This window comes from Tinamus guttatus, unplaced genomic scaffold, assembly GCF_059628265.1.
Source record: "Tinamus guttatus ecotype Peru unplaced genomic scaffold, ASM5962826v1 Tinamus_guttatus_pri_ptg000185l, whole genome shotgun sequence".
Lineage (NCBI taxonomy): Eukaryota > Metazoa > Chordata > Aves > Tinamiformes > Tinamidae > Tinamus > Tinamus guttatus.
This window is the reverse complement of record NW_028288719.1, coordinates 33,149-59,085: the sequence shown is the minus strand read 5'-3', so window position 1 is coordinate 59,085 and position 25,937 is coordinate 33,149. Positions and strand designations below refer to the sequence as shown.

The 25,937-nt window shown below is 38.8% G+C and overlaps 1 protein-coding gene across 1 annotated transcript; it reads left to right on the top strand.

The window, feature by feature from the left end:
• The first annotated feature begins 306 nt into the window (after nucleotides 1-306).
• Nucleotides 307-25,930, top strand: MTAP (methylthioadenosine phosphorylase). The gene is made up of 8 exons (XM_088523367.1): nucleotides 307-333; nucleotides 3,925-4,011; nucleotides 7,285-7,343; nucleotides 10,637-10,804; nucleotides 16,509-16,611; nucleotides 20,077-20,316; nucleotides 21,744-21,866; nucleotides 25,738-25,930. The coding sequence occupies exons 1-8, from the start codon at nucleotides 307-309 to the stop codon at nucleotides 25,774-25,776; spliced, it is 846 nt and encodes a 281-aa protein (XP_088379493.1). The 3' UTR covers nucleotides 25,777-25,930.
• Nucleotides 25,931-25,937: the final 7 nt, after the last annotated feature.

Genomic DNA, 25,937 nt, shown 5'->3' with positions numbered 1-25,937 from the left:
CACAGCCAGTACTCCCCCATGCGCCCAATGGCTACCGGTCCCTTGAGTCCCCAACAGCTAAAGATCCCCCGCGTGCCCAGTGGCTAACGGTACCCTGCGCACCCAACGGCTAACGGTCCCTCAGTCCTCAACGGCTAACGGTGGCCCGGGTCTCCAACGGCGCCCCGCGCGCAGCGCCCCTCACGGCCCAGCGCGGCGCCGGGGTTCCCGCCGCTCCGCCGCGCCCGCGGGCCGGCCCATGCTGGGCGGGCTGCCAGCGGCCGACACCGCCCCCCGCTGCTCCCCTTTTCCGACCTTGCTGTTAAAATGGCCGCGGCTGCCGCGGCGGTGAAGGTAAGATTGGAGCGCGACCAAAAGTCGTGCAAGGAACGCAGGCGTTGCGGAGGCGGTGCCCACCACTGCCGCCTCCGATCCCACCCCGCCGCGGGCGGGATCCCAGCCCGCTGCGGGCATGCGGCGACGAGCAGCGGCGGGAGGACGACGGCGGCGCGGGCCCCGCGTGCCAAGCGCGGTGCGGGGCTTTGCCTTGGCTTCCCTTCGCTTCCCTCCCCGTCGCTTTCCCCGCGCCGCGCCCCAGGCCCGCCCCGCGGCGGGGCTGCCCGCTCCGGGGCGCCGCCGGCGGGAAGCTCTTCCCGCGGGCCCGTGGCGCGGCGCGGCCGCCATGTCGCGGCGCGGCCATGCCGGGCAGCCGCGTCCCGCCTCCGCCCGGGCCTGCGCGCGGCCGGGGGCTCTGCCGCGGAGCCCGGTAGCTGCGGAGATGGGCCCGCAAGGACCCTGTGCTCACTCGCTTTGTGCGTTTAAGTCAACACGAACTTGGAATCCCACGTGTTTTAAAAAAAAAAAAAAAAAAAAAAAAAAAAAACACGCCCTGTGTCATGGCTGAGCAGGCCAGATATGCTTAAACTCTGATTTTGTAAACTTTTAGTTGAAAGTTGATTACAGTTTGCTCTTTGTGCCCTTCTAAGTAAAACGCTTTTTAATGACATGGTCTCCCTCTTTCTGTTATTCACAAATAGAAGGGAAGAATGTAGCACAAAGACTTGAGCTAATTATGACAATGTTCTTGTAAATGTTTAGAGATCCAGCACAAGTGTGAGTTCAGAATCATGTCCTATACTTGAACAAACAATAGGTGAAGAAAGACATAAATATGACTGGTGTTTAGACTCCCCCAGGAAGAAAGGAAAAAAGAAGTTCTATATTTTCTCTTTATCACTGGTGTGATAATAATCTGGTTTAGGTTCGTTCTTCATGCCAGCATTTTAAGATGGCTACATCTTTAGTTCCACAGCCTCCTGTCTTCACTTAAGCTGATTCCTGATTACCTGTAGGAATCAGTGGAGGTTGTATCTCAGGTGCTACCTCCTTTGCCCCTTTGTAGGGTGCTTGGGAATGGAACACAAAGTCCTGCATCTTGATCGCTTGAGGTCACTCCTAGAAATAATTTTTCCTTGCTTGTTGAGGATGAGACTTTTTTCCACAGGTCAGCTTCTCTTTGCTATTCCTTGCCTTTAAAGCCTGTACTACTCTGTGGAGTCAGGCCTCAGCCCTCTTGGCTGGATTTCTCCACACTGACCCTGGAGCAACTTCTCCTTTTGATAGTTCACTACAAGGTCTATAAAGCAGAGTTTACTATAGAACTGAATCTTTAGGGCTGCTGCCTCCAGGTTCAGCTGATATTCCTGAGGATCAAGTAAGCAGGAGGAAAAACCATCAGCCTCTTGTAGAGAAAAAAGGTTAATAAGTGTTGTGACTATTGCTGCCACCTCTAGGCTGGTTTCCAGGTCTGGAGGAGCAGTTTCTTTAATGGGTGAATCAGCGCTTGCCAGTCTTTCCTTCCAGTGGAGTTCTTCCCTTGTTAATTACAGCAAAAGCTGTCATTTCTGTAGCCATCGACAACATTCCCTCTGCATTGCCAGTGTTGCCTAAAGTGGCCTGAAGGCCGACCAGGCTGCAAGTGAGTTATTTTGCAGGTAAGAGAAAGAAAAATAAAATTCAGGTGCTATTCTAGTAGCTGGATTCTAGCATTTATTGTGATGTTGTGGGTTCTGTCCCTGGAAGTCATGAATACTCTGCAAGCCTGTTGCTGGTATTTCAGACAGCAAGGTTTTTAGCATAACTTTGAAACAAGAGGAAAAAAGAGCGACATACCCATTGCACACTTCTGGTAGAATTTTCAGGACAAAACATTGTTTATCCTAAAATTTACATAGTCTTCACTTTTTTTCCACGGGCAGTCTGTGAATACTTGTGATAAATAAGCAACACGAGGAAGACCAGGCAGATCATCAGTACTACTGAAGAAAAACACTAGTAATTCTGTAGTGCTTGAATACATTCGGGATTTGGTGTATGAAACTGGTGCTTTCCTTTGCAGTGCTCCTCATGCACCACAGGGGGGTAGCAAAAGGAAACAGGATGTTAGAACAACTGCTTCAGTATATGGTACTTCGGTAACCATCTGCTGTGGAAAGCTTTCTCATAGGGAACTGTTTGGCTTGAGGAAAAGGCCACGGAGTTTCTACACATTTCTACACGAGACTAAGTGCTCAGTGAGCTGACTGAAATATATCGATGGAATCAATGACATCTTTATGAAAGTGAAACCTAAGAAACATGTGTGGGGTGGGTTACATTTAAGACTTTTTTTTTTTCTTGCAGTACTTTTGTACTATTATAAGGAAAAAAAATCTTTAACCATGCGATAGCACCTTATGCCAAAATGGCTTCAGAAGTGCAACCAAACCATAAATTATTTTGTTTAATACTGCTGAGACATTTTTTCAACAGCTAGTTGCACTGAAAACAAGCCAGTAGGATTTTCCTTGTGTACGATGAATGATGATATTGTTTTTTATGCCATTATGAGGCTTGGGGTTGTGAAAGGTGAAAGAGCCAGAAGTATACTGAAGTCGATAGAAAGTTTTGTATTGACTCACTGAAAATGGAAAAGACATTTCCTAGAAAGGCAAAGGAACTTGCTTTCCAGTGGACCACTAGAAACAAGAAAATTCTGATGTGTTTTTATTTTATTGGAATATGAAGTCATAAGTAAGCTTAGATCCAATGATAATACGATTGATTTTTTTTTTCTGAAGAACTAAAACAGGTCAGCTATGAGCAAGAACAAGAAATCAGTAATTACTAAAGCATGACAAATACGTGGTATTTGTGGTTCACTTGATGTTTAGACATTGCAAATTATATCAGAGCACACCGTAGGTTGTCTAGCCTGATTTTCTAAGGAAATAAGATACATGCAATTAAACTGGTTCTTGCTTGGCCCTCTGCTTTTTCTTTTATTTTCTGCTTTGAAACAGTTGGTCAGTTTCATAAAAATTTGAAAGAGAAGTAGTTATCATGAAAGACTTCCTAAAAAGTAGCAGAAGCAAGAATCCATTCATATTCCCACTTAGCTGGTGTCTGAACAAAATCTGGCATTATATCTAATGCAGGTGAAAATTAGTGATCCTACAGCAGGCGGATCCTGCTGCAAAACTGCCAAGAAAGCCGTACAGCACTTTTAGTTCTCAGCACATTCCTTTGATTTGTGCAAGCAGAGATACCACTGAACTGTCCCTGTTTCAGAAACTGTCCCTGTTTCTCGATGGTTAGAGAGGCATTCCCAAGCAGTGCTCGTTATTTTTCTACTGGGATAAGTGATGAATTGGCATATAGCGGTAGCTTTTCCATGTGTTTTAAAATTAGGTATGTTTAAAGAGGAAAATTGTAACGATAGTGTAGAAGTAAAGCATTAAATATGACTATTTAAAATCACATGTAGCTTTCCTTTCTCAGGTTGATCTGTAGTCTAAATGCATATCAATCAGAAATCATATGTTGTTACTGCCCAGTTAGTTTTTCAGTTATATTGTTAAGTGGATTTTAATCTCAAGAAATCTAATATGCTTTTGTTTGTTAAAGATTGGAATTATTGGTGGAACTGGCCTGGATGATCCAGATATTTTAGAAGGAAGAATAGAAAAATATGTTGATACTCCGTATGGCAAGGTCTGTATAATCTGTTTTTTATTATTAAAACTTTCTGTGTTTTTAAAGACATTTTTGTCCTTCAAGAATTTGCGGGCAAGTCTATTGTGTTAAATAGACATGTAAAGGAAGTACAGTCAAGACTAATTCTCTTTCATTGATGCTCATTTTCTGCTTGGAAATCTGTGAAAACAAGGTCTTATGAGTGATGGCGTGCTGAAGAGATTATAGCTCTCCGCCTTTGCACATTGAATGGATTTGCAAACTCAATACTAAATTTACAGTTTAAGATGGGATAAGTTGCTCTTTCAAATTGATGCTATTCAGTGGCCTGCAATATATGTCAAACAGTTCTAGGAGATTTTCTAAATGACAAAAAACTTTTCTTTTACATATACGGGCCCAGTTTTCCTTGCAGACTCTGCATTATCTCTTCATATATCAATTTATGTAAATTCATGCCTGTAAATGCATCATTTGAAAATGATTTGAGGATGACTTGGAAAGTGATTTGAAAATGAATCCTTGTGGCTGTTTACATGGCACAAGTATTCTCAATCAGCTCTTCTTCACATTATTTCAGCCTTTTTCCTCAGCGAAAGAGAATGGATATGTGCTCTATGCTGTGTCTAGTGTGTAATGAAAAAGAAATTCTCCAGAAAGCTTGCAGTGGGAACATGAACAAGACAAAAGCAGTTCTATAGCTGGGAAATCAAAGCAGAGGGAGGTTGTATTTAACACAGGGTATTTATAGCAGAACTTGGATCTCAGACATTCTGTAGTATCTTAAAACCAGAAGAGGCTGAGTCATTTAGAATTACCATCTGAATAATGGAAATCTGGAAAATTTTAAGAAAAAATTAATACAAGAATTTATGCAGTTCTTTCTATCAGTAGGGGTACTCCCGTGATCTTTCAGATTACATTGGTAGTTTTAGTAGAAGTGTAGTAAATTACCTTTATTTTTTTTTAAATATGTTCTTTTCTCTCTCCTCCTTTCACCATTTCCATTCTACCAAACATTTGGATGAAGAGTCAGTATGCTGTGGAAAACAAACATTTAAATTGATTAAATTTTTAAAATGATTAAATTTAAAATGATTAAATTTTTTACTTTCTGGCAAGCAGAACTAGGTTCTCAAATTCCTTTCCCCAAATCAGTAAAATCTTCATATTCTAGAAAATTGTAGTAAGACCTATTTAATGCCTGTTTTAGTCATAGGTATAGGTAACAAACAAAGCTTCTTTTTAACCCTCTGCATAAATAATGTTTAATTTTGTTGCAATCAAATAGGATATATTGTTTGTTGTTATCATGCTTGAGGATTAACTGTGCAGGATTGCTTGTTTCCTTTTCTATTTTGCAACAAAAAGTAATATGATCTGTCTTGGCACAAAGAACACCTGATTCACAGTTGTATACATAAAATAAGGCAAATAGTTTAAACATTTAAATGTCAACAGATTAAACTTAAATGAGGACTTTATGAAAAAAAATCAGAATATGTAGTTCTGAAAGTAAATTCCCTGGAAAGTATATGTAAAATCTGTCTAGCAGTATTTAAACGTACATGGTGGAGTAATTATGATGCTTGAAAGACACAGCACATTAAAAACTACCAAAACCAACTTGTGCATTGGATAGTAAGAAGTGCTAAAATGCAGGTATGCTGGACTCAAGTCTTACTTTAAGTATTACAAATCTCTGCAAATTTTTGTATGCCTAACTAAAGTTACAGTTGCAAAATTAAATAATAACTGAGAGCCTGTAATTAGCAGTAAAATACAGATAAAATTATATCAAGCAGAACGGGACCTTTCTAAATGTGAATGTGTGAGTCTTTCCAAACACTTGCAAATTTACTTGGTGTGAAGTTTCTTCTACACTGAAATAAGCAGTGGAAAGCTTGGCTTCTTATTTGGGCAGGAGAAGCAATATGTCTAGCTCACAGACTCACAGAATCTCAAAATGGTTAAGGTTGGAAGGGACCTCTAGATATCTTCTAGTCCAACCCCCTGGTCTAGCAGGGACCCCTAGAGCACAAGGCTCATGCTCTCATCCAGGCAGGTTCTGAAGATCTCCAAGGAAAGAGACTCCACCATGTCCCTGGGCAACCTGTTCCAGGGCCCTTTCGTCCTATAGTAGGATGTAGTCATCCTAAGTTCTTCCTCCAACCAGCACATGAATATTTTTGAATAAAATCCCTCCGAGAGGTGCGTGGGACACAAGGCAGCATTACAAAAGCTGCACCAGTGTTCAGCACCAGTACAACTCAGCATCTCGTAAAGAGGACCTGTATTTTTTAACAATAGCTTTGAAGAAGAAAACCTAGAGGCACTGTATATTTCCTGTCCCTTTCATGTTTACCTCAGGAGCAGAATATAGCCTACAAAACAGAATATATGTTCTCATGGCGTTTGATGACTTCGTAATTGCCATACACAGGCCTTTGTGTATCCATCCTCCAAGGCAGGGCATATCTCCCAGCACAGCTCCTGAAGGCTTGATGCCCTTACTCCAGGCTGATTAATTATGTAGGAGGTTTGCAGAAGCAATGCATGTGCTCATTGTACACCAATGAGAGGCGTGTGCACACTGTCTTCCTATCCTTGGGCAGGCCAAACATAACTCTGCTTCTGCAGTTAGTGCACGAGGAGCTCCCTATCATGTCAGAGGGCCCCTCCTGCCAAAAAAAAAAAAAAAAAGTGAGGTTTCCAACTGCAGCAAAGATGGAATTTATCAGGAAGTGTAGGAGGGTGGGCAAGCAAAAGGGTGGCTTAGAAGGAGTCTGGAACATGCGTACAAGCTAAGAGTTGTGATATAAAGGAGATGGGAAAGTCGATGGGAAGTACTAAAGGAATAGACAGATTATTTATTGGTGGTGGGGCTTTTTAGTAAGGAATGACACCTATTTTGCAAGAAACAGCTAAAATTAACTGCAGAGAATGAGACATGCTGAATTATTTAAAGATAATGTGTGCATGATTTTGTTTTCATGTTCATGTTGCATTGTTGGAAATACTATTTTTAGTTGAGGTTTGCAGTTTTAGAGCTAATGAACGTGGCTAAATTGTGATCATCACTCTTGTGTCAAGTAAATGATCTTCCAGTTTCAGACTCTCTCATTAATCTGCCACACTGCATCACAGGTTTCTTCTGAGTTGAATAAATGTTGAGACTATAGTGGTAACGAGTATTTTCTTTCTTAATATAATATGTATTTATAAGTAGCTGTTAAGGTTTCCAGTGTGACTGGCAAGCTTATAACTCATTATTGTTTGTTTGTTTTGCAGCCATCAGATGCTTTGATATTGGGAAAGATAAAAAATGTGGACTGTGTGCTGTTGGCAAGGTAAATATATATTTCAGGGTTTTTACAGATAGATAGATACATAGATAAATAGATACATAGATAATTTATATCATAGGATTTTTTTTTCTCAGAAGCTTTTTCTTTTTACACTAAATGATTAAATTTTTCACTCTCACATCTTGCTCTGTGTGACTGATGGCAAAGACCAATGGAATATTCTTGCCTATTGCCTGAACAAATTTAGTACTCCAGGGGCTGAAAGTATTAACAATACCATCTAGATTTGGGAAGGAAAAATACAGTGGAGGATGGTGCTGTGATAGAAGTGGCAACCCACAAGATTGCCTGTTCCAGTCGCAGGTAGGTGACACCTGATAATCTCAGTAATCTGGCTGCACACTTTGCTGGTGAATTTCCTTTGTGAAACTAGAAAATTGTCAATTTTTAGATTAACTTTACATACAGCAACAGTGTAGCCACTTCCAGTTCTGCTTGATTAGTTAAACCTGTGGCTGCTACTCTTATCACTTAGAAGTCTGTATGTCTTAAAATGTAACTGTATAATTTCTTTAATTCTCCCTCACTGGGTCATCTGTGTTAGGTATCTCTAACTGTGTGCAAAAAAGACTCTGCGATCAGGATCTGCAAGAGAGTGCTTAAAAAAATCATATTGGCTAATATAACAGTAGGTATCTAGGACTAGTGTTCTTCTAGACCAAACATGAGAATGCTCACCACATGTGAAAAGTCATTTTATGAGTGGTTAGGCAATCATTAGGTCATGCAGTCAGCAGCTAGATGGGAAAGGACCAGCCTCTGCAGTGGCCTTAGACAGGTTGATTATTGATATTTTATAGTTGCCATCTTACGATGATTGTGTGTTTTATCTTTTTTATAGGTTTTTATAACATTTTATGTGGGGCAGCAAGGGCCAGGCCGCTTGAGTAGTGGGGATGAGCTAGGAGCTGAAGGTGACTGTAGCTCAGGCAGTGCTTTCACAAGCCAGGGCACAGCTCACAGCATCTGGATATTATAGGCTATCCAGATAGGTGATGGTAAGAGGAATAATGACAGTTGCAGACAAGCCAAACTGATGACATACCAGTCCAAAATCCGTCCAAGGAGTCTAGGCAGGAACGGTAGGACACAGGGCCAGGCAAGAGGCCATAATGAGAGTCCACAGTCCTTTCAGCAAACAGGGCTGCATGGGCCTGGAGACAATATAATATAATGATATATTGATATAATTCTGAAGGCCATCCAGGAACAGGGCTGGAGACAAGCACACCTGCAGCAGAGCCTGGCGAGGGACTGAAGACACTGTCATGAGACTAAACATTGTTCCTGGACTCAGTAGCACTTTGGCGCATGCCTGTAGGCCCAAGGTGAGGCTGGTCAGGGCAATTAAAAGCTGTTAGTACACTGAGGACTCTGTTACTTTTCATACCAGTACTTTTCCCTTAAACTGCTGACTGCTACCACCTCAGCAACTACTCTGTGTTTTACTTTTCTTATCTTGTATGTTCCTTGTCCATGCATTTCCTTTCTTCCTGATGAGGAATACCTTCCTGTATTCCTTCCACTGCTAACTCTGTGCGAAGAGGGTAGACCTCAAGTGCAGATATATCACTGCTATTGAGTCATAGGGAGAGTCCTCACAACTTCCTACCTCTCCTGCTTTGTTTTTCCAGGCTTTTTGTAGTGGGTGATGTTGTGCCATAAATTTACTACAGCTGTTTGTTCATTTAGGATGGTGGGGAAGATTGCTGTTGTGGAGCTGTGTTAAGAGGATTTACCTTTCTTTTTATGTGACAAAAAGAGACACGGCAATGCTTTCAAATCATTTGTCATGGTAGTCTGGGAAAACTTAAACTTACCTGGCACCTATGTAACTATCTTCCTCCATAAACATCACCTCTGACATCTCTTCTACATTCTCTCTCTTCAAGGCTCCCAATGAGAAAGTTCCTCTAAGAATTTTCTTCTCTGGGAGGGAAGAGACATGGTGTTCAACTTTGGCATCTCATGCAGAAGTTTTTGCATAGGGCCTCTGTCAGCGTTTTTAGGTCAGATGATCGGAAGACAACCCTGTGCAGCATATGCATAAGAATGAAACTTGGGTGTGTCTCTTCATGCTTCCTTCTATATCTTTGTCAGTACAGAACAAATTGCCTAGGGGTGTGAATAGTGATTACCTAGACTTAGGTTGCAGTCAGGAATACCACTAAGGTTTTTCTGTAGGTAAGTGTGTTTGACAGCAGATACAAAATCTTAATTCTCTTATATTCTTCCATTGCTATAGCTAATCTGAGTAGTGCTGTTCTGTATCCTCTGATCCAATGTACTTTGATACTGTCAAAGACTATATACTAATAATTTCCAGCAGAGGGAGCAAAACGTTTTCTCTCTTGATCTGGGAGAATAGAAGGGAGTCTGAAGAGTGTTCCAGCATTTCTGGACAGAGGAAGATAACAAGGTCAAGAGAAGTTTTAATACTTGTCTACTAGCAGTGCTGTAGGCAGTGGAGAGACTGACTTTTAGCAAGGCATTTCACAGAATACTGCTGATTCCTATTTTCTTTTAGAAATCTAGGGACTCCTTGCTTCATCTTTATAGTGCTAGAGATGGAAAAAATTGAAAAAATACTGCTTGAGTTTCAGTTCATCATCTTATACAACGTGATACCAGAGATAAATTGAAATGTGCTTATATGATTGAATATTTTCTGTGCTATTTAAAAAAAATACAAGACTACTACCATGATCTACTGTCATTCTTATTTAGAAAAATCTTGTTAGATCATATTAAGAGCAAATAAAAAATTTGCAATCGCACTGTTTTCTTGGGAAGGGGCATAGATTAAAACAGTGGACTTTTCCTGTTTTTTACTTCTTACGTTGTGTCAGTCTTTCCTGGGTAGAAGGATGGAAACAGCACTTTTGAACAGCAAACCTAGAGAACTGATTATAAATCTGCTGTAATATGTAGAAGAGTTAATATCATCAAGTCTAGTTTTTCAGAATTTATGAAACTGTCTCAAAAATTTTTTGAAAAATGTATTTTATGCTCTTAATCTGCCAAGGTGTATTTGTGTTACATTTTCAAGATCTATTTTGAATTTCAACTTTTGAATCATTTAATTTTGCCTTCAAAATGAAAATTACGGAAGTTCTTGCCAGTCATTTACAAACTGAGTATTGAGAGACTCATAATAAATCCAGGAAAACAGGCTGATTGTAAGTTGCTTAAGTTCCTTTTGCAGTGTTGTTAGGGCAATTACATTTCCTGGAATTCTGGTTTATTTTGCACTCTTTTCACCTTTATCTTTGCAGACATGGAAGGCATCATACAGTTATGCCATCAAATGTGAATTACCGTGCCAATATCTGGGCACTTAAACAAGAGAATTGTTCCCATGTTTTAGTAACTACTGCCTGTGGCTCATTACGAGAAGAAATACAACCTGGAGATCTTGTCATGATTGACCAATTCATTGACAGGTATGTGAGAAGCATCTGTACTTTTCCTCTCCTTTTTTTCTTTTGGAGAAAAAAAGAGGGGAAAAGGGAGAATTAAATCATGCAGTAATAGTGTCAATCTCTCTCTCTTTTTTTTTCTTTTTCCTTTGTGTGTGTGTGGAATTACGTGATAACCTCAATTCTTCTGGCAAAAAAAAAATGATACTCCTGTGAGCAGACATGATAGGTATTATGAATGAGATTGTAGGTAGTGCAACTATAGCATACATAGAAAATGCTAAACTTTAAAGAATTGTCTGCAGTGAGGCAAAGACTACTCTTGAGAGTAGTCTTCTGGAGAGTGGGAGAGATCTCCCATCCTAACACTCAGGAGGAGCACGAATAAAAAGCACAAGGCACTAAACATTTTTAAGAAGAATCTGAAACACGGTGAAGAGTTGCAGGAAACAACCCACTATAAAAGGAGCCAAGTAAGAAAAGATAAATGCTCTGCAGAAGTATTATCGATTGAAACATAGTGGGACAAGAGGCACAGTTGGTTTAAAATAAGGAGAGATGCCAAACCTTGTGGTTCTCTAAAAACCATAAAGACATACAGCTTTTCAAAAAAAATACTGTTTACTGCAGACTGTTTCCTTCTCCTTGACTGTCTAATGGTTAGAAAAATCCAAGCAAACAGGAATCTTGCCACTGAAAATAACATTGAAAGTGACTCAGTTATATGAAATAATTCAACAATGTAATTGCAATTTTTACAAGTGAATTTAGTATTAATATTATACATGTACTATATATGGAAGTCTTATTTGGGTATTTCATCCTTTTTTTGTATTTGAAATGGTTTGCAAGTCTTTGTGCTTTCAACATGGCTGTTGATAATATTTGATTGCTAGTTGAGCCTGAATGCTCTTTACCCAGGTTGTTTTCTGCAGTACAGTACTATTCAGTTTTTTACTTAAGATTTTTTTTCTATAAACCGAATGCTTTTTCTGGTAAAGGAGTACCATCTGAATAGAGGTATCTAAATGAGTAAGCACCCTGCAGGAACAAGCCCCATATAAACTGCTTCCTGTATTTGTGGGTTATACTAAACTTGATTTATGGGTGGAGAGTAGATTTATTCCTGGCAATGGTCCTTCTTCTCAGTCTAAAAATACTCTGATCACTGTTTTTAGAGACTCAATCATATTTGTCTTTATTCTGCCACCAGTACTTGGATATTAATAGTTTTATTAACAGTTGCGATTTTGTGGGAGAAAAAAATGTAATAAAAAGATTTTGATACACAATCTGAATAATTGTGGTAGTAAAATGTCAGTTATTTTGACAGTATTGTCACCTGGTAGGCTCCAAGGGTGATAGAATTGGAACCTAACTGTGCTAAACGATGAATTTCATGCTTGGTTAAAAAATAGACTCTGCCCCAGCAGTCTGCAGTTTTAAACAAGAAACATTTGGGATGAAAGCAGAGTTTTTATATGCTACAGATGAAGGGTGGAAATCCAGAGATAATAGCTCTTGCCAAGCTCAGGCAGAAAAGCATTGACAGAGACAGGAAAAAAACCCAGATGTGAAATCTGAGATCATTCATCATCTAGAATGTCAGAATTAGCAATTTTTTCTGAATATAGTTAGTCTTCTCCCACAGCTTTACATTTCCTAGCACTTGTGAGTCTGCATCATAACCTGTGAGCTGGAAAGGAAATAATCAGCTGGCTAGGTTTGGGTTTTAAGAACATGTCTCTTTCAAGGTAAAAAAAAAAAAAAGAGTTGTAAAAAGTATTAGTGTGTATATATGTGTGAAGAGGAGTGAAGGGACAGAAAGAACAGGCAGCATTTACATGATGTCTTCATTTAGAGTGTATTCAGAGACCAGCAGGCAACTGTTGACATAGTTCATAGATGAGCAGTGTTTCTTTTGTACAGGTAAGTTCTCATTCCCACACAGAAGAGTGGAAACATGTGGGAACTCATTTCATGGCTCAGGAAGCCAAGCAGCTTCTCAGAAAAATGTGCAAGGATATTTGAAAATGGAAAATAATAGATAATCTAAGTTTTAAAAACTCTACTAGCTCTCCTACTGTTCATAAAAACTAGCAAGTCATAACGTCAATTCCATCATACAATTCAATTTCTGTGATGTATTCTCTTTCTGATTTTTTTGTGAGTGGGTTTTAGATCATAAGTATTTGAGGTCAGGGCCTGCATGTTCCTCTTTCACAGTATATTGTCTGCAAAAGTGATTGCATTATACATGATAAAATGTTGTCATCCAGCAGATAGTACTGCTGAGAGGCAGATATTTTCATGGGATAGTTGCATGAATTGTCCGCTCAAGTTTGAGGATGATGCAGTTTTTTCTGAAACACCTTCTAATGCCCGATCAGTGTCCTATAAAGAGGCAAGCAGCCTTGTGAAAAAAAAAGTGTCAATTAACTAGCAAAATCAATGAGTTATTCAAGGTATCTTTGCTTCTATATGATTTTAATCAGTACAAGCGCTACATAGGAAAGAGGTATGGGTCTAGACGGAAAGGATTTGCTTAGGCTGCCATTATAATTAGTGCTTTTGGGTTACCTAAGTAAATTTTGTGAATCCATGCTCTCTCATTCTTAGCAGGGGCATGTGTCTTAGGTGTGAGGCAACAGGCAGAAACAGCGAATGAGAATGGGAGGAGGGCTAGAACTGACTTGCCATAGTCCTCATATTTCTCCTGATGGGAATGTGTACTGCAGCATTTATTATGTAGATCTCAAAATATTTGGAATTTTGTGGCGTCTCTGTCTGGTTTATGGCATATGATTCATAATCAGGTGACAAACTATGTGTAACTAGGACCATAGCACTTAAAAACTTTAGAGAGACAAACTCTGCATGTATTCAGCACTTAAGTGTCTGATTTCACATATGAAGTATCTCTGTATTTAAATTAATGTTCTTCACACTTACCTATTTGTGTGTAAATGTGGATAGTTATATTTTGTTAAATAAGAACCAAAATAATTGGCTTGTATTCACCATGCTCCCAGAATCTCAAGATAACCACAGCTGCCATTATAGGGAACAGCAGTTATTCCCTTTGAAACAGATTGCTAGGGAAAAAAAGTCTGGAACTGAGTTTTTAGGATGCCATGAGCTCCTGTAAACACACTGTGCTGTTAGTCACCGGGGTATATCAAACTGCCTGGTTTATTTTTTTTTTGTAAGTTTCTGTTTTGTTTGCTGGGAAAAGTAAAGTAAGAAGTAGACTCAGCTCAGTGAAGAAGATACAGGAAATAACTTGATGAAATGAATTCTGTAACAGCTGCCAGCTTTGTTTTAATTTTTGTCACACCATTACAGTTACTGCAATATTATTACACTATGTTAGCAGAATTTTGAAGGTGAGTGAGTTTCTTCCAGTGTCCCTGAAGAGAGAAACACTGGCAGTCTTTTGATCCAAGCGTGAGTTTTCATGGTGTCCTTTTATTACTACATTGACTTGCTGGTATTTCAATACTGCTGAAAGAAAGGGTAAGGTGATGCCAATAGCAAAAAACTGTTAATCACAGAGTGAAATGAATTTCTTTAATTACTTATTTTAGCTAGATTTTGATTCCCACCACTAGTTATAGTTGTTGTGGCAAGAAAAGCCTGCATTTCTGTAAGAAAATGAAATACTTTTCTAACCTTACTGTCTGGCTAAAAGTCTGTTTATTACCACAAGGAGGGAACATAAACTGTGCTTGCATCTTCAAAATTTTAGTACATGCAATTTTTAATTCACTGTAATGAAAAGTGGGTAAGGGCAATACAGCAGTAGCAGAACTGCAGAACAGTACAAAGGTTTGCTTACAGTAGAGATACACTGTCTCCTTGAGTTTGGTATACAAGGTTTTCTTCATAAACAAATATATGTGCACACATCGTGCTCTCCCAGGGATAGTTTTTCCATCTCCACTGTGCTATCAGGATAACTGTGGCTAGCAGAGAGACATGGTTTCTGTGCAGGATCAGTGTCGCTAGCAGACAGGCTTGGTTTCTGTGCAGACATTTGGTGACTTCTCGTGTCTTTAAACTTTCAGAGCAGATTCCGTTTGAACAGTGATTTTTGAACTCCACATTTCTTGTTCACTGGTGATTTTGTTAAAAAAAAAAAAAAAAAAAAGGCCACTCAGGGTACATGGAGAAGACCTTGAAAGTCCTGCAACATGAGGAGTCTTGCACAGGTACTCTTGTGGTTCTTTGCTCCAGTGAAAGGTGCAGGCAGCTTATTGAGAACTATATCTCCTCATGGTCTGTGAGCACAAGGCAAAGAAAGAAGATGTGGATTCTGTAAGGTTCATTCTTTTGGTGACTGGTACAAATAGCAGTATAGCAGCTGTGAAAGATTTGTGCTATTGCCCTATACCTTGCCTAACCTAACCTGATAGGTTAACAGAACAGATCAGGATGGCCACTCCTGACTTGAGTGACAGAAAGGATGAGACCCAAAAGACATGGCTCTGTGCCAGCCCTCGCTTCACCTCAAGGAGGAGAGTCTGCTTCAGGTCTGCCCTTACGCCCACCCTAGGCCTAGCAGCATTCTGACAGCAGGCAGCCCCATATCGAATCACAGTGAAACATTCTGTGAAGGGAGGTCACTGCACAAGTGGTCCTTCGCTCAAAGCAGTTACAGGTCTCACCTTGTTTTCCGGTTCCTGCACAGCTTCTGCTAAGTATAGCAAGATTTCTTTATTAGTGCTGTGGTCATTCTCTTCAAAGAATATAGACAGCTGAAAACTAGAAATTAAGTTGTACATAAGTGGTCTTTCTTCAGGACCTTTCCAAGTGAAAGTGCCTGACAAACAATATGTGAAATACTCTATAGCAGGAAATGGATTATGACTTTTTCCATTTCCTTCAATTCTAAATAATTCATTAGCAGACACTTAACATATAAAGGAATCCAGTATCAGGGGGATATTATTTGCAGCTTTTCAGTATCCTGTGAAGGCAAAAATAATATTACTGTTTTGGTAGATTTTATCATCAGTTATTTCATTATGCATATATTTTTAATTTGCCAATTTATTTCCTCTATTTCCCTTCTTTATAATCTCATAATTAAGGCAACTGTATTACTACTTTTTTTTTTTCAAAACCTACTTGTGCAACTTGTATCTAAAATCTCATGTAAATATTTGCTGGTGACATGGGTGGGGAACTTTTGTGAGCAAGTTTTGTGAGCAGAAATTTTGCTCTGTGCATTTGGTTTCAGTTTAGACGATTAGACTAAGGTGATACTGCTTATTGAGCAGATACATGATAATATAACAGCTAATGAACAAATTGTTTGTAATATGATGAAGTAGTTCTATTTTGACTAGTTTTGTGGACTGTTCAGACTTAATTCCTTCCCTTTCTGGAAGCTCTCTGGTCTTTTTTCAAAGATTGCTTATACCATGATTACATTTATCTCTTTTCCTTCAGCTGTTTCTGGCACTTAAGAACAAGTCAGCATTTCAGTATCTTGCTAACAGTTGATATTCTCTAATGAATTGGTAATATGCTACTGGAATAACAGTTTTGTGCTCTTGACCTCAATTCTGAAAGATCTATACAAAACATATATCAAAAACATTTATCATTCTATTTTTTAATCCCTTTACAGGACCACCTTGTTGACCTCCGATTTTGTTACTTTCTTGTCTCTTTTCTCCCTGCTCTTCTCCTTCATCTCTAAGCATGTGTTCTTCTTTTACAGGACTACTAGGAGACATTCTACGTTTTATGATGGGCAGTGTTCCTCTCTTTCAGGAGTATGTCATATTCCTATGGCAGAACCATTCTGCACCAGAACCAGAGGGGTAAATGAATTTTTTGAAGTACTTTAAAAGTTTATTTTTTTAATGGCATATGTGGTTTAGGATAATTGTGAACCGTCAGAACACAGAGGCAATCTCCACCCCTTTGGTCCTATTTCACAGATGTCTTATGGTATTAAATAAAAATGTAACATTTTGAAGGCTTTGGAAGTAAGAGATTATAAGACTGTAAGAGCTATCTTCTTAAATTAAATATACAGAAGGATGTAAGAAGGCAGTTTGCAACCTGTTAGATATCCCAGGAACTTAATAAAAGGACAAATGATCTTTATTTATCAGGTAGCAAGCAGTGGGAACAGCAATGCGGGCATAATAAGGAGAGAGAATTAGTGGATAATTAATTTTTGTTTTAAATGGAATTTTACCTACTGCAGGGCATATACACACTTAAAATATAAAGAATTAGAAGTAATACTTAAGCATTCATAGAAGGGCCATTATTGCATTTACGCTTTTATGTACTCTAGCAGTTGGTCTTGGAGGAGTGAAGGCTTTGTTTAAGGGATGTTAGCATGGAAACAAGCCAACTTACAGCAAATCTTTTGTTCTTAAATCCTGCCACTCTTTCTGTTGCTTCAAGATTTTCAGGGTTTGCTAACACTTAGACTAAGAAGAGTGAAATACTGTTCTGCTTTTCAACACCTTTGTAAGCTTTTGGGAGGAGATTATCTGTAAATACATATACCATTTCAGTGAATCAGTGGATCCTTACAGCAGAGTAAAAGGGAAGGTGAAGAGGGAATTTAGCATTTTGTGCTGTTGTAGAATGCAGGGTACACTCTCAAGGGGCACAGGAATCTTTAAAATAATAGTCCTACCTATCCAAAAGACTTACTCTCTTTGCAGTTGATTGCAAGACTGAACAGGTGAAAAAGCTGAATCATGCAGCACAGGACTCGCTCTGTTCCCAGAGTATGTTAAAAATGTTAGTCCTGTTGAGCTGTTTGGCTCTTATGACCAGTTCGCTGTCATTGTAGGTGATTTCTTTTAGTTAGCTTAATGCAACATGATTTGCTCTGAAGTGTCTGTCAGCACTGCTGAAATTTCAGTGTACTAGGATTCTACACTGTTTTGCAAAGTTAAGGAGGAAACAGACCAATGCTCATTATATACCTGCATTATATATACCTGCACTTTCCTATTCTGCCATTGGGCAGCAAACTATGCAAAATACCTTGTCTTTTTAATGAAACCACACAATGAATACCTCCACAATGTTATCAAGGAGCAGGTGTAATATATTATCTTGCTGATAGTGAGCCCGATGCCATGTCGTGATAAGTACAAAGATTTTACCAGATACTTTCTGCACACCTGTAAAGGATTAAAAAGGAATGTTGTTATGCTAGGTGTCTCTCTCTTACTTTGAAAGAAAAAGGGAAAAAAAGCAAGTAGCCTAGCATAAGCCATTTCGTGAGCTTGAATGAAGCATACAAAAGCTGGTTTTTAATTTGATTATTAAGTAGCTAGAGACAAAACTTCTTGACAATTTTTTTTAAGAGTAACAGAGAAATACTCATTTTAAAATAGAGAACAAACATTTAGGTACTTCCCAATCTCACATGTGATCATTATGTCATTAGCCTGTACATTCTAATCAGGCCAACAGATGTTTTAAAGAACATGTATTTTTGAGCTCTTAAAGGGGCTAGAAGTTCCTTTCACTTCATTTGAAAATATCAAACTGATCTATAATATTTTCCCTGACCTGACCCTGAAAATTGCTGTGACCATTTTCATCCAGATTGTCTGGATTCAAGGAAATATCACAGATAAATGAAATCGTAATAATGCCAAAATTATTAATATGGTAGAATAACTAAGGACTTTGCATGAAAAATATCTGACAGTTCCATATTTCATAGCATTTGTGAAGTTTGTGAAGATATTCTGTTTGATTTATACACTGTAAATCATCTGAAAGCAGTTTGTCTTTTTTTCTAATAATCATAATTGCTTTGAATAAAATAGGCTGTTTTGATTGCTATTACTTTAAGAAAATAGAACCCACTGAAACATTTTATAAGGAATGAACCTGGGCTTTTGTAAATGTGGCGGGACAATAGTGCTCAGCTCATAAGTTTTAAATCAAGTGAGTATTTATTAGTAACTTGGTAGAGTATACTCTGAGGGTTTATATCAGTAAAAAAACACAATATTATACATTGGTAACATTCTATAAACACCTACAAATTTCTAAACATTCTATAAAAACTAACTCCTAGAAGTTCAGATTTCCCACCACTACATGTATTGTCACACAGCTGTGTGCACAAATGCTGTTCCCCAGCGTGAGGGGGTTAGGAGAATACCCGCCTGCTTTCAGGAGTGCAGGTTTACCCATTTACAGGCATCTGTGGGGTGCTACATCATCATGGGTAGCTGTGCTATTGCTTACAATCCATGATGCCCACAAGATCGCATAGGACACTCAAGGCTTGGTCACTGCTTGTTGCACCCTGTGTGACAGTCTAGTAGCTGAAGCACAGGCTTCTTGCAGTGTTTGATGGCAAGACTAGCTGGAGTTCATGGTGCTGGGAAGGCAATTCTTGGCAATATCAGAATAGGTTTTGACTGCTGCTGTGCTACCAAGGTCTCTACTGCCACAATTTTTCATGCTTCTTTTCATGCCAAGTACTTCTCAAACATCTCTTAGCAGTCCCGTGGTTACTGTGAGGGCAGTTGATGGTCATGTTAAGCAGTTTTCATCATTGATACTTCTGTTTTAAGTGTTACCAGTTTGGGGGCTAGCACCTTCTCAGAGCAGTATTTTGTTTACACACACCATACTAGTTGTATTCCTGTTACATCAACCGTTAATAGCAAGGCCATTTACCAAGAGAAGTTGCAGTGATTCACCCATATGCACAGTCCTGGTTGGGTTTGAATGGAGTAATACCAAACTGCTGGTATGTGTAAAGTATATGGTTAGTTGCTGATACAGGAAAAGGAGATAATAATTTTTCTTCAGAGGTCTTTCAAGCTTGTAAAGTTTTCAATCTAGTAGACTTTCAGAAGGTAAATTTCCCACTTTGTGCCCACATAGTGCTTGGTGGTGTTTACCTTTAGTAAACTATGCTTAATGTAAGCAAAGTCAAAACACACACGCTGCCTGCTTTTCAGTCTCCTTCGTCTGTACTGAAAATAGTAATCCAAATAATAGTAAATAAAATCAGATGAATTCAAATCATTTCTACTAGAGACTATTTATTTCTCTTATTAGATAAGGAAATTGAAACTTTTTTATTTTTGGACAGCTATAGACATATTCAGTGCAACTAGTAAGTATAAGGTTAATTTTCCTGTAGGAAAAAGCTTTTTTTCTTTTTTTTTCCTTTTTTTTTGAGTGAGATGCAAAAGCAATGCACTTCGCGGGGGGGATTAATTGCTTCCTAATTCTGCACCAGTAAGGGAAAATGATTTTGTTGACCTTAGCATGTTTTCTAGGTTCTTATTGAAGTTGCCAAGAAGCTTGGGCTTCCATTTCATTCCAAGGGAACAATGATCACAATTGAAGGCCCACGTTTCAGTTCTCGAGCAGAAAGCTTGATGTTTCGCAGCTGGGGAGCTGATGTCATCAACATGACCACAGTTCCTGAGGTGATTCTTGCGAAAGAAGCTGGATTGAGTTATGCAAGTATTGCTATGGCAACAGATTACGACTGCTGGAAAGAGCACGAAGAAGCAGTGAGTGAAACTGATTATTTCTCTGGGTCTTGTTCACAGGGATCTAGATGAGAACCTGTACCTTTAGGTGGAAATCATGTATTAAGCTAAATCCAGTCTTTCATACATCAGTATCACTGAATTATTCTTGATTAACAATTATGAAAGCACGAACAAAATCAGACATTGCTACCTCATTAATTTTTATAAACTGCTCTCCTTATAAACCTTTTGACTCTTCTTGTGTGAATCAGCTGGTCTGAATGCTATAAGGCCAGTGTGACCTCTGACCTGTAATTGTTCTAGTTGTATTGTTTGGCAGCTTTGTGAAAGGATATACCTTTTTTAGTCCTTTTTTTTTTCTCATGTAATACATATTACTAGCAGAATATTTATGAAAGTTGCCAATTAAATCTTAGTCATAGGAAATGGCAGTGCAGTCTTGGCACTTGAGACAATGGAGACAGACAGCTTCTTAAAACACATGCAAAATTGTCTCAGTAACTTTGTAAAACTCTCCTCTCACAGTTTTTATTAATATTTGTCAAATGTTTCCACCTACAGCATTCCCATATGGTATTATTTAATTCACTTTTAACTTTCCTTTAATTTTTTTACAGTACAAGTTTGCCTGTTGGAGCACTGATTTAATGTAAAAGCACAGATAAATAGTACAAGTGGCATGATTTGCTCTAAGAGCTACTTAGGCCATAAATTACTTGGATATTATGGAAATGTGATTTATCAGATCCAGCATGGCTCTGTTATTGTTTATTATTCTTCAGCTGAATTTTTGAATATGAAAATATAATAATATAAAAAATATCCTCTAAATAATAATTAGTATAGAAGAAAACTGTGTGAGCAAGAAGTGTCTGTTTAAAACTAATACGCACATGCCTGCACTGTCACTGTATTAAAGGGCCCCATGTGGCCTTTTATGTAAAGCTATCTGTGCCCCATGGAGAAAAACACTGGGGATTTCTTTGCAATTAAAATTCCATACAAATTTGATCAGGATTTCCCAGAATATTTTTTTATGTTTAGTCAGCTCTTGTTTTTTTTCAGTATATCCATTTGTGTTTATTTTGTTTCTTATTATTATGATAATGCATACATATTGCTAGAAGACATTATGTATCTTAACCAGTGACTTCTCTTCTAATAAGTGCAGATGAAAAGTCCTATAGAGATTTTTTGGGGAATTAATTAATGGAATTGAACCCAAGGAATAAAACATAACCAAATGCACATCCAGAAAAGATAAAAAAATGATTTTGCTAGGAAAAAAAAAAAGGAAAGAAAGAAGGTGATTTTAAAATGCCTACTTTTTTTTTGTCTGTACTTCAGCTTTGCACTCACACCTTAATGAGTGACGTGAGTTTAGTTGGGGATTTAAAACATGTGCCACCAAATTTGAGATAATTACAGTTTTCTTCTCTTTTTAGGTTTCAGTGGATAAGGTTTTAAAGACGTTGAAAGAGAATGCAAATAAGGCCACGAGCATACTCCTTACTGCTATACCTCAGATAGCTTCCATGGAATGGTCAGACACCCTGCACATTCTGAAAGTAAGTATATGAGCATGACTAGTATTGGGGGAAAGTATGTGTATGCACATAATATAGGCAGATGTTTCAGGATGTTTCTACTTGACATGCGACTTCTTAGAATATAGTATATGCATTAATATATCCACCACAATTCAGGATGGCCATAAAAAACATTAATGGCCTTATAAGCTTCGCTGTGAAAATCAAGCCTCCATATTACATCCCCAGTATATTTAAAAGCTGCAAATATTCAACACACCTGTATTATGGATAATGAACTGATACCCTTCATAGTACAGAGAACAATAACCTGTTCCTCTGTTCAGCCTTAGCCTGTGTTTTAAAACAATGTAGAGCCAAATGGAGAAGGCTAAAGGATAAAACATTGTTCTCTTTTGAATGTATGACAGGTGAAGAACTATTTGCAAGTTACAGCCATTATCTAGTTTAAATTTTTTTGGAATTATGTCTCGGTCACTTTCAGACCTGAGGTCACAAAAAAAAAAAGAATGGAAAGAAAAAAAATACTACTAAGTGTCTTGATGAGGGGACTTACCAGCAGGATTTTTCAAAGACAGAGTTTGCGTATGTGTTTTGTATCACCTCTGTTTCACAGGAATGCTTGAGATTCCTTTTTACCAACAGTGTAGAGGAAAATAACAATGTTAAATAGTTTGGAACTCTATGCAACTTCTTTTCAAGCTTTCTGCTACAAATAGCCACTACTAAGACAACAACAACAGGCAGAGTCCCAGGAATTAAGGATGTCACCAGGTTGGTTTGGCAAAGGCAAAAGCAAAGGGAAAGAGAACTGTGATGTGGGACAGAAAACAGACAGAAGTGGTCCAGAAAGAGCTATATGAGTAGAAGCATGAGTAGAGTTATATGAGGTGGCTTCCTCCTCTGCAAAGGAGGAAGCCACCTGAGAAAAAACTCTCTTCACTCTCAGGTTCCCTCTTTATCCTTACCTTTATAAAAGAAGTTGAAAAACACTTTCTTTACTGTAGTTTCAGTGTGTAAGAAAAAGAAGGCATAAGTTGTATCATTCTGATATCTGATAATGTGTCCCTGGATTTATTTGAATCTTTGGATTTTGATCAGATTTTCTGTTTTATTTGTGGTCTGGTTCTCTTGTAAGTGACTCCTGTCACATCCAGTTTAGACAATAATCTGATGTACAGAAATCAAAGAAGCATTATGGAAAGTTCACCACAAATCAGTTTAAGCATTTTTAAGCTTGAACAAGTCATGGATTTCCAACCAAAATCCTGGAAATGTGTTCTTCCTGGTACTTCTTTAGAAAACCTTTTTTTTTTCTGAGGAAAGCTCTGGATGATATATTCATCACCCTTCCTCACACAGTTATCTGGAGCAGGAATTAATTATTTTTAGTCCGCACTATCACTATTTGTGAGAGGCAGATGGCTTTATAGTCTGCTTGAAGGTGGGGCATGATGAGATAAAGGAGACAACAGAGTCATATTCTTTCTCTAATCTCCAGAAAACATTTTTTCAGGGCCCTGGGCCACACTTCATGTTTAAAACAGATGCCTGGTTGTATTGGAAACAAAACAAAACAAACAAACAAAAAAACCTCTCAGACTTCAAATAAATAATTGTAAAAATGCACTGGATACTCCTCAGCTCCTGTGATCATGCTGCCATGGAGAGAATTTTCACAGGTATGCTTAGGCACTTTTCCCTCTGCATAGGGACTGAGAGATCTACTTCCAAAGTTCTGCTATGTGTGCTTCAGTAACCAGTACCCTCTTGCTCTCTATCATATGTTCATTGCCTTCATTATAGAGGCTGAGAGAGCTGTTGGGTGGAAAGCGCTGGCCCTGCGTGTGTAATGTTACTGTTCTTTCATTAAGACTAACCCTTCCGTCATCTCCCTGGCCGCTGTTTAACACAACTGTGTGGGCAGGAGAACTGACAAGGAGGAGCAAGATTGCAGCTGCTGAACTGCGAACAGTGATAAAGTGAAACCACCCCAAACAATGCCCAGGCTGAGTTTGGGCAGCCCAAAGGAGCCTCTGTCATGGTCTGTTTTTAGTGTTTGGGAAAGCATATGAAACCTTAAAGTTCCTCAAGGTCAGAGGACATTTCATTTTTTTTTGCCTCTTTATTCTAGTTACTATCACTGAAGAAATTTGACTAGAGAGGAGAGAAGGCGCTGCCAGGCCTTTTTCACAGCAGTGTTTATCTCTCTTCCCACTCAGAATTGTGTACTCTATCCACATGCACACAGTGTCCTTTCTGAAATTCACAATAGTTCTAGTATAGTGGTATATAGTCCTTCATGTAAAGGACTTTTTATGAAAAGTAGCCCTTCAGCATCCCTCGGGACATCCTTTTGTATCTTCAGTGCAAGAGTGGCCAGGGATGACTTTTTCTATGTAGGCTGACTGCCATCCATTCTGTTTCACTTTTCTAATTTAAGTATAGTTTGAGTGTTACTATTTCTAACTGCCAGGATGTCTGTAGGTCAGGGTCTCCTGGTGTTATGTAACCTCACTGTTTTATAAAATAGACGGTTGTCCAGCCTCAGATTGCATGAGCTTTGGAAAAAAAAAATGAATTTTTAACAATCCTCTCTAAGGGTACAGCAGCCTGCTGTTTTGAGGCATGGCCAGGCTGTAATACTTTTTCAGAACAGGATGTGACAAAGTCGGACTTGAGTGTCCATTGAGGAAACACAGAGGGTAAATCTCCTGATCCAAGTAATCCAAGGTAATCCAAGTAATTTCTAGGTAATATCAAGGAAACTTCTTGACAGGGTGGACCAACTATAGTTGTTGCATGGCTGGATCTGCTGTTCCATGACCAGGAAAAATGTTTAGGGGAGTTGTAATCACTGGCAGTCTTTATTATAGTGGTCACGAGATAATGGCGTTTGCAATCCTGCAGGTATAGCATCCTCCAAACACGAGTGATCCATCTCAGGAAAACAGATAGAAATATCTAAAACTGATAGAAATATCAGTTTAGCTATCTTGTCTCTGTGAGCAGTCCTGCTGACACTGCCTTCCTTTTTTAAACTCACAAACTAACTAGCCTGAATGAAGCGATACTTGTCAGAGCCCTGGTACAAGGAATAATCTTGTGCTCTTAGGATGGAGCTGTGTGAGGTGAATACTTTAGACTGGGTAAGTTAACCTTAGGGTGTGTTTTAGCACTCTTCATCCTCTGCATACTTGAAATGTAACATGTTTGATAACTAACATATTGAAAGTTAATTCTTTCCTACCTCACTAACTTTCCAGTAGAAAGTTAACACTTTCCATGCCTGACATAAGTTCATAATTTATGCTTGCAGAGCTCTGATTTTAGATTCTCGAGTAATTTTCTTCCTTGAGACAATCTCATTGAAATCAGTGAACATGTTTGTGTGATTAGAGTGAACTGGATCAGCTGGAGTAAGGTGGAGAGAGGAAATTCATTAAGGATCCACTTCAACTGGACAGTACATACACCGTGGTCTTTGCAGGCTAAGGGCCTCCCAAAAAGGCTATAGGTCTTGCCCTTTAATGTGTCCTGCTCTAAAGTTGCCTGTCACTGCATCTTCTAAGCATTTCATTTGCTCCTGACCAATGCACTTTAGAGAGACAACTGTACTTAAAAATGGGTAAAAGAAAATACAAAAATTATCTTTGTAAGCACCATTATTTTCGAAGATTTCTGGTGACAGTAACTCATCATCTGCTGTAAGGAAGGTGTGTGCTCCGTGCTTGACTTCTGTGGAGTTGGGGGGAGATGGAGTTACTATTCTTGTGGTGTCAGGTGTAGCTGTTTTTAATCTGTATGGAAGCTATACAGTCTGCCTTCACCCAGGAAAGGCCCTGTATTGGAAGCAGGAGCACTCATCTACTCCGTTTCTGTATTTCAGACAACCGTGCAATGTTCGGTCATCCTGCCAAAGCACTAACAGCCTGGATGAACGCGGAAGCTCGGGCACTCGGAAAGAAAAGCGGACCCACTTTTGAATGTATGGATTATAATATCTTCAAGAAATGTTACAAGCATGGAAGAATGTTTCCTGTGATGGATAAGGAAAATAATGATAATAAATTGTGACTGATTGTATTG

Coding starts and splice junctions, on each gene's coding strand:
- MTAP (XM_088523367.1), top strand. CDS start 307: ATGGCCGCGGCTGCCGCGGCGGTGAAG. Junction 10,805..16,508: donor ATTGACCAATTCATTGACAG/GTATGTGAGAAG, acceptor CTTCTTTTACAG/GACTACTAGGAGACATTCTA. Junction 20,317..21,743: donor GGAAAGAGCACGAAGAAGCA/GTGAGTGAAACT, acceptor TTCTCTTTTTAG/GTTTCAGTGGATAAGGTTTT.